The sequence below is a fragment of the Ursus americanus genome, chromosome 32 (assembly GCF_024610735.1).
Source record: "Ursus americanus isolate L20-20 chromosome 32, mUrsAme1.1.p, whole genome shotgun sequence".
NCBI lineage: Eukaryota > Metazoa > Chordata > Mammalia > Carnivora > Ursidae > Ursus > Ursus americanus.
The window spans coordinates 35,165,780-35,174,306 of NC_142158.1; the positions used below are offsets into that span (position 1 = coordinate 35,165,780).

The 8,527-nt window shown below is 43.6% G+C and overlaps 1 protein-coding gene across 1 annotated transcript; it reads right to left on the reverse strand.

The window, feature by feature from the left end:
* Window positions 1-6,788: 6,788 nt before the first annotated feature.
* On the reverse strand, window positions 6,789-7,770 carry LOC123784833 (olfactory receptor 4E1-like). The gene is given in 2 exon segments (XM_045786338.2): window positions 6,789-7,274; window positions 7,276-7,770. Coding segments are annotated over 2 exon segments (948 nt in total). The 5' UTR covers window positions 7,738-7,770.
* Window positions 7,771-8,527: the final 757 nt, after the last annotated feature.

Genomic DNA, 8,527 nt, shown 5'->3' on the forward strand with positions numbered 1-8,527 from the left:
CAAAGACATTTCAATATTAAGATGACCTTTCATTTAGGGGGCGCCTGGGTGGCACAGCGGTTAAGCGTCTGCCTTCGGCTCAGGGCATGATCCCGGCGTTCTGGGATCGAGCCCCACATCAGGCTCCTCCGCTATGAGTCTGCTTCTTCCTCTCCTACTCCCCCTGCTTGTGTTCCCTCTCTCGCTGGCTCTCTCTCTCTCTGTCAAATAAATAAATAAAATCTTTAAAAAAAAAAAAAAGATGACCTTTCATTTAGGACCTGGGAGGGAGTTCAAGGAGAACTAGTCAAGTGACTAGTATAACTCCTGGGTAAATATATTTACTGATTTACAATTGCTGAGCACCTCCTATACAGGAAAAAAAAAAAAAGCCTAAATCTGTTCTCTACGGTTCTGGTGTTACCTCTTATTTTACTGTAAGCAGGACTCCCCTGCTCCCACTTCTCCTTGGGAATCTGGAGCTGCTTGCAATAAAAAGAAAAGCAGGTCTGCATCCCAAACTTGTGTGTATGCCAGTCCCTATAATCACTTGTTTCTAATTTGTCCCTGCACTTTCACATGGTTTTGCTACAAGATCATCTTTGGAAAGTGAAGGAACTGAGAAGCAACAGAAAAGAATTTCTGGTTTTGTCATGGCTAAGCAGCTTGTAGTAAACTAACCTTTCCACCCAAAGTAACCATAACATCTGCACAGAATACCTAACATAATCATTTGAAGGCACTAGAGAACAGTCAACACAGGCAAGACTTCAGGGGTTACAATTCCAAGAAGGGAAGGACAAGGAAATGTGTTCTACATTCACCTTGGGTGCTTTTTCCTATGGATGTTTGACAGTTCCCTGGGAGGGGGCAGTATGGGGATATGGAGGCATGTGGGAAAGAATGAGGGCAAGGAAGAATAAAGTCTCAGCAGAAAGCAGGAATTTCACTCAACTGAGGAGGTAAAAGATATGGTGTTTGTGCATATGGCCCTTCTCTTCACTACGTCTGTATCTTTCGGGTAAATACCTGGTAGTACAATGGCTGGGTCATACGGTAGCTCAATTTTTAACTTTTTAAGGGACCTCCACACTGTTTTCCAGAGTGGCTGTACCAACCTGCATTCCCACCAACAATGTAGGAGGGATCCCCTTTCTCCACATCCTCTCCAACAATTGTTGTTTCTTACCTTGTCAATTTTTGCCATTCTAACTGGCATAAGGTGGTATCTTAGTGTGGTTTTGATTGGAATTTCCCTGATGGCTAATGATTTTGAACATTTTTTAATGTGTCTGTTGGCCATTTGTATGTCCTCATTGGAAAAGTGTCTGTTCATATCTCCTGCCCATTTTATGATTTATTTGTTTCTCGCATATTGAGATTGAGAAGTTCTTTGTAGATCTTGGATACCAGTCTTTTATCTGTAGTATCATTTGCAGATATATTCTCCCATTCTGTGGGATGCCTCTTAGTTTTTTTGATTGTTTCCTTGGCTGTGCAGAAGTGGGACTTTTATCCCACGTTCATTTTATCCCAAGTTCATTTTATCTTTTGTTTCTCTTGCCTTTGGAGATGTGTCATGAAAAAGGTTGCTGTGGCCAATGTCGTAGAGGTTGCTGCCTATCTTCTCCTCTAGGATTTTGATGTATTCCTGTCTCAAATCAAGGTCTTTCATCTATTTGGAGTTTATCTTTGTTTATGGTGTGAGAGAGTGGTCAAGTTTCATTCTTTTGCATGTAGCTGTCCAATTTTCCCAGCACCATTTATTGAAGAGACTGTCTTTTTTCCACCGGATGTTTTTTCCTGCTTTATCAAAGATTAGTTGCCCAAAGAGCCGAGGGTCCATTTCTGGATTCTCTATTCTGTTCCATTGGTCTATGTGTCTGTTTTTGTGCCAGTACCATGCTGTCTTTGTGATCACAGCTTTGTAGTACAGCTCGAAATCTGGCATTGTGATGCCCCCAGCTTTGTTTTTCAACAGTTCCTTGGTGATTCGGGGCCTTTTCCGGTTCCATACAAATTTAAGGACTATTTGTTCCAGTTCTTTGAAAAATGTCATTGGTATTTTGATCGGGATAGCATTGAAAGTGTAGATTGCTCTGGGTAGCATGGACATTTTAACTATGTTAATTCTTCTGATCCATGAGCATGGAATATTTTTCCATCTTTTTGTGTCTTCTTCAATATCTTTCAAGAGTGATTTGTAGTTTCTGGAATATAGTTCCTTTACGTCTCTGGCTAAGTTAATTCCAAGGTAACGTATGGTTTTTGGTGCTATTGTAAATGGGATGGATTCCCTAATTTCTCTTTCTTCGGTCTCATTATTCATGTATAGAAATGCAACTGATTTCTGAGCATTGATTTTGTATCCCGCCACACTACTGAATTGCTCTATAACTTCTAATAGTTTGGGAGTGGCTTCTTTTGGGTTTTCCATATAGAGTATCCTGTCATCTGCGAAGAGAGACATTTTGACTTCTTAGCCAATTTGATACCTTTGATCCCTTTTTGTTGTCTGATTGCTGTTGCAAGGACTTCTAGTACTATGTTGAATAATAGTGGCAAGAGTGCACATCCTTGTCGTGTTCCTGATCTTAAGGGAAAGGCTTCCAGCTTTTCCCCATTGAGAATAATATTTGCTGTAGGCTTTTCATAGATGGTTTTTATGAGATTGAGGGATGTGCCCTCTATCCCTACACTCTGAAGGGTTTTAATCAGGAAAGGATGCTGTATTTTGTCAAATGCTTTTTCTGCATCTATTGAGAGAATCATATGATTTTTGAATTTTTCCTTCTGGATAAAATCTATGACACTGATTGATTTGCGAATGTTGAACCACCCTTGCATCCCAGGGATGAATCCCACTTGGTCGTGATGGATAATCCTTTTAATGTACTGTTGGATTCTATTAGTCAGGATCTTGTTGAGGATTTTGGCGTCCATATTCATTAGGGAAATCGGTCTGTAACTCTCCTTTTTGATGGGGTCTTTGCCTGGTTTGGGGATCAAGGTAATATTGGCCTCATAGAATGAGTTTGGTAGCTTTCCTTCTGTTTCTATTTTTTGAAATAGCTTTAGGAGAATAGGTATTATTTCTTCTTTGAATGTTTGGTAGAATTCCCCAGGAAAACCATCTGGGCCTGGAGTTTTGTTTTTTGGAAGGTTGTTTATCACTGACTCAATCTCTTCATAATTAATTGGCCTGTTTAAAAAAATCAATTTCTTCCTGTTTCAGTCTTGGTAGTTTATAGGTTTCCAGGAAGTCCGCCATCTCTTCCAGATTGCTTAATTTATTGGCATAAAGCTGTTGATAAAAGTTTCTAATAATCCTTCCAATTTCATTGGTGTTGGTTGTGACCTCTCCTTTTTCATTCATAATTTTATTAATTTGGGTCCTTTCTCTATTCTTTTGGATAAGTCTTGCCAGGGGTCTGTCAATTTTATTAATTCTCTCAAAGAACCAGCTTCTAGTTCTGTTGATCTGCTCTACTGTACTCCTGGTTTCTAATTCATTGATTTCTGCTCTAATCTTGGTCAACTGCTTCCTTATGCGTGGATTAAGTCTGTCCCTCTGTTGCTGTTCCAGCTTCTTGAGGTGAGAATATAAAAACTTTAGTCTTTTCTATTCTTTTGAGTGAGGCTTGGATGGCTATGTATTTTCCCCTTAGGACTGCCTTTGCAGTATCCCATAGGTTTTGGACCATTGTGTTTTCACTCTCATTGGTCTTCATAAATTGTTTAAATTGATTTTTTATTTCCTGGTTTATCGAATCATTCCTGAGCAGGATGGTTCTTAGTCTCCATGTGTTTGAGTTTCTTCCAAATTTTTCCTTGTGGTTGAGTTCCACTTTCAAAGCGTTGTGGTCTGAGAATATGAAGGAATAATTTCAGTCTTTTGGTATTGGTTGAGACCTGTTTTGTGACCCAGAACATGGACTATTCTTGAGAATGTTCCATGGGCATTAGAATAGAATGAGTATTCTATGGTTCTGGGGTGTAGTGTTCTATATATATCTATGAGTTCCAACTCGTCTAGTATGGCATTCAAAGCTCTTGTTTTGGGGCACCTGGGTGGCACAGCGGTTAAGCGTCTGCCTTCGGCTCAGGGCATGATCCTGGCGTTGTGGGATCGAGCCCCACATCAGGCTCCTCCGCTATGAGCCTGCTTCTTCCTCTCCCACTACCCCTAGTTGTGTTCCCTCTCTCGCTGTCTGTCTCTATCTCTGTCAAATAAATAAATAAAATCTTTAAAAAAAAAAAAAAAGCTCTTGTTTCTTTGTTGATTTCTTGCTTCGTTGGTCTGTCTATTGCTGATAGTGGACTGTTGAGGTCCCCTACTATTAACGTATTTTTATCTATATGTCTCTTTATTCTGGTTAAGAGTTGGCTTGTGTATCTTGCTGCTCCCCTGGTGTGGGCATATATATTTATAATTGTCATATCCACTTGTTGGATACATCCTTTACGAATAATATAGTGTCCCTCTGTATCTCTAACTATAGTCTTATTTTAAAATCCAATCTGTCTGATATGAGAATTGCTATCCCAGCTTTCTTTTGAGGTCCATTGGTGTGAAAGATGGTATTACATCCCTTTACTTTCAGTCTGAAAGTATCTTTAGGTTCAAAATGAGTCTGTTGTAGACAGAAAATGGATGGGTCATTTCATTTTATCCCATCTGCAACCCTGTGGTGCTTTATGGGAGTATTTAGGCCATTGACATTGAAACTGATTATTGAGAGATATTATTTTAATGATGCCATGTTGTCTGTAAAATCTTTGTTTGTATCGGTTGTGACTTTCTGTTCTGTATCACTCTTGGGAGCTTTTAATTTTTATAGAACCCCCCTTAATATCTCCTGTAGGGCTGGTTTCCTGGTTACGAAATTGGTCAATGACTGGCGATTCTGGAAGGTCTTTATTTCTCCATCAATTCTGAATGACGGCCTTGCTGGATAAAGGATCCTTGGCTGCATGTTTTTCTCTGAAAGAGCTTTAAAAATGCCCCCCCCAACCCTTTCTCTCATTCCAGGTCCGTGTAGACAGGTCTGACACAATTCTGATACCTTTGTCTTGGTACGTGAGAAATTTCTTTGCCCTGGCCGCTTTCAATACTGTATCCTTGGGTCTAATATTTGCGAAATGCACTATGACATGACGTGACATAGGTTTGTCGTGGTTGAGCTTGGGAGGGGTCCTCTCTGCTTCTTGGACACAAATGTTTGTTTCCCTCACTAGATTAGGGAAGTTTTCAGCTACCATTTGTTCAAATGTCTCTTCTAGACCTCTGTTTTTGTCCAGCCCTCGGGCATGCCAATGATTCTGACATTGGAACGTTTCATTGAGTCAGTAATCTCCCGTAACCTACATTCTTGAGAATGGATTTTTTTGAGCCACGTTTCTATTTTAGCTTTCTCTTCTACTAACCCATCCTCCAATTCACTGATACGTTCTTCTGCCTCATTCGCCCTGGCCATCAGAGCCTCTAGTTTTGACTGCATTTGGCTCATAGAATTTTTAATTTCTGCTAGATTCGCTCTCATTTCCGCCCTTAGAGATTCTATATTCTCATTAACATTTTCGTTAATACTTTTTTCAAGTCAACACATCATCTTGACCATTGTTACTCTGAATTCCATTTCTGATAATTTGGTTATATCCATATCCATTAGTTCTGTGGCAGAGGCCACAGACTCATTGTCTTTTCTTTGCTGGGGGGGATTTCTCCTTTTCCTCATTCTGATAAGGAGAGGTTGTGGGGTTGTCCAGAGCCCAAATTATTGACCGGGACCCAGGCCGTGCCCCCTTGTTTTATAGGGATCTTAGGGATGTGGGCTTCTTGATTTTTCAGCCTGCCTTCATTGGGAGGGGCCTGCCTCGCCGGTACTCAGGCAACCCTGTTTGGGTAGAGTCTCTGTGTCCCCTGTGAGGGGGGATGGGGATGGGCACTCTGTGAGCCAGTATTTCCAGGCTTTTATTCTGTGGCGGCTTTCCCTGGCGGTTTGCTGTGCCTCTTCTGAGAGTCAGAGCAGCAATGACCAAATCTCACCCTCCTTCTCAGAACAGAGGGATCGTGGACCATTCTCCACTGGTGTTCTGGCCACTTTAACTCTGTTACTGTTGGTGCTGCTCAACACTGCAGCATTCCGGGATGTGTGCCCCAACCCCGCTGTCCCAGCCCTCACTTCCAGCGCCAGTGGCTCTCTGTTCTTTGTGTTTCTAGTACCGCCAGCTGCCAGCAGCCACCGTGTGCTCCCAGAGCTCCCGGTCTCAGTCTGGTTCCAGTGAACACCCCGGAGTTCTGTGAGAAGTCTGGTAGCACGCGTTCCCTGGCTCATGGTCTCAGTCTACTCTCTTGCGAGTGCCGGTCCGCGAGTCCCACCACTCCCCCATGCACGTCGCTACTGCTTCCCGGTGCCCAAACGTGGCAGCTCCCTCCCCTTTCTGTTTATCTTACAGTATCTGTGTGCGGTTTCATGGCTCCCTGCTTCATACCACAATACTCAGCACTGGAGATGTTCGTTTGTAGAGATCCAGATGTATTTTCCTGCATCTCAGGCTGATTCTGTGGATGTTCAGAATGGCCTGGTACCTGTCCAACTCGACTCAGGGGTACAGCTGTAAAAGGGGTCCCCTACTCCTCCCCCATCTTAATTCCTCCCCCCTATTTGGACAGTTTAAATCTTGATCAAAACTTTCTGGGGCGCCTGGGTGGCTCAGTCGTTAAGCGTCTCCCTTTGGCTCAGGTCCTAGGTGACTTATTCTTTGCAAGGCATTTCTTGTCTAGCCTCTTAAGAGCCTAGACATTGTCATTTTTTCCCTCTCCCCTCCAACCTCCCCACGAACTTGTTCAAGGCATTCTTCGTGTCTTCATTCCTGAGAGTATAGATGATGGGGTTCCGCAGGGGGGTCACTGCGGTGAAGAACACAGACACCACCTTGTCCTCCGGGAGGCTGGTGGATGGACGGGAATAGATGAAGATGCAGTGTCCCAGGAAGAGTGTGACGACAGTGAGGTGTGCTGCACAGGTGGATAAGGCCTTCCACCTGCCTTCGGAGATCTGTTGCCTCAGGCTCACCAGGATGACCGCATAGGACACCATGAGGACCACAAAACAGACCACCGAGATCAGCCCACTGTTGGAGACGATGAGGATTTCAATGATGTGGGTGTCCGTGCAGGCCAGTTTGATCACCTGAGGCACATCCCAGAAGAAGCTGTCAATCTCATCAGGACCACAGTGGGGCAGCTTCATGGTGAGGGAGGTCAGCGATATGGAGTGGATGGTGCCCCCCCGTCCAGATGGCCACAGCCAGCAGCACACATACTTTCCAGTTCATCACTGTCATGTACTGCAGGGGTTTGCAAATGGCCATGTACCGATCGTAGGCCATGACGGTGAGGAGAAAGATCTCGGTGCAGGCAAAGAGGTGCAGGAAGAATATCTGGGTGAAGCAGGCCTCAAAGGAGATGAGCTTCTCTTCTGACCATGTATCTCTGAGCATCTTGGGGACAGTGACTGTGGAGTGGCAGACATCAATAAAAGATAGATTACTGAGGAAGAAATACATAGGGGTATGGAGCCGGCGGTCATAGATAATAGTTACGACAATGAGGATGTTCCCAATCAGTGTCAGGACATAGGAAGTGAGGAACGGGGCAAACACAGTCATCTGCACCTTCTGATTGACAGATAAGCCTCTAAGCCGAATGTATGTCATGGAAGTGGTTTGATTGAGTAGGTCTGCCTCTTCCATTCTCTTTGTTGGACAGTCTGCAAAGAATTAGGAAAAAAAAAAACCTCTTAGCATCTGTATCAATCATCTGGTCACTTAATTTCTTCTGTATTTGCTTTTCCCTCCATCTGGAGCTTATGGTCCAGTATCTTATTTTAAAAACCCCATTCAGCATCTTCAGTCATGCTGCATACACAGTAGGCACCGCACAGACGTTTTTGGAAAAATAGTACAGAGAACCATGATTCACCAAGAGATATAAGGCAGCCTTGGAGAGCGGAGGGCTTATATTTACTCATAAATCTTTAGCAGAGAAGAAACCAGGCTTCTTCTACCCCAAGCCAGTAACATGTTCAAAATTGTACATAGCCTGGCCTTGAGCATGGTTTTCTCTATTGCCTATTGACTGCATTTTTCACTCGTCCGAAGGACTTCCGCCCCTGTGCGCTCTGCCGAGACGCCCTGGGACTGTCATGGCAGTGACCTGGTCTGTGGCCGGTAGACACTTTTCCCCAGTCAGCTGAACAACGGGCAGTGTGGTTGGGGTGTCTTAGAAAGACCTGAGAGTTTTCCTCGTTTCTTTCTTTCCTCCCCTCCCCTCCCCTCCTCTGTTTGTTTGTTTCTTTTTTTTTTCATTCTATAGATACAGAACATGAGGAAGAGAGGTAAAGCAATGGGCTTAGGTTCACAGAGAATTGCAGTAATAGCTGTGTCCAGAGCACAGGCCTCCTGAGTCCCGGCCCAGGCTCTCTATGCCACCACTCTGACCTGAATCATTTATGTGATGGTTGGCATAATTAGGGCACTAAGT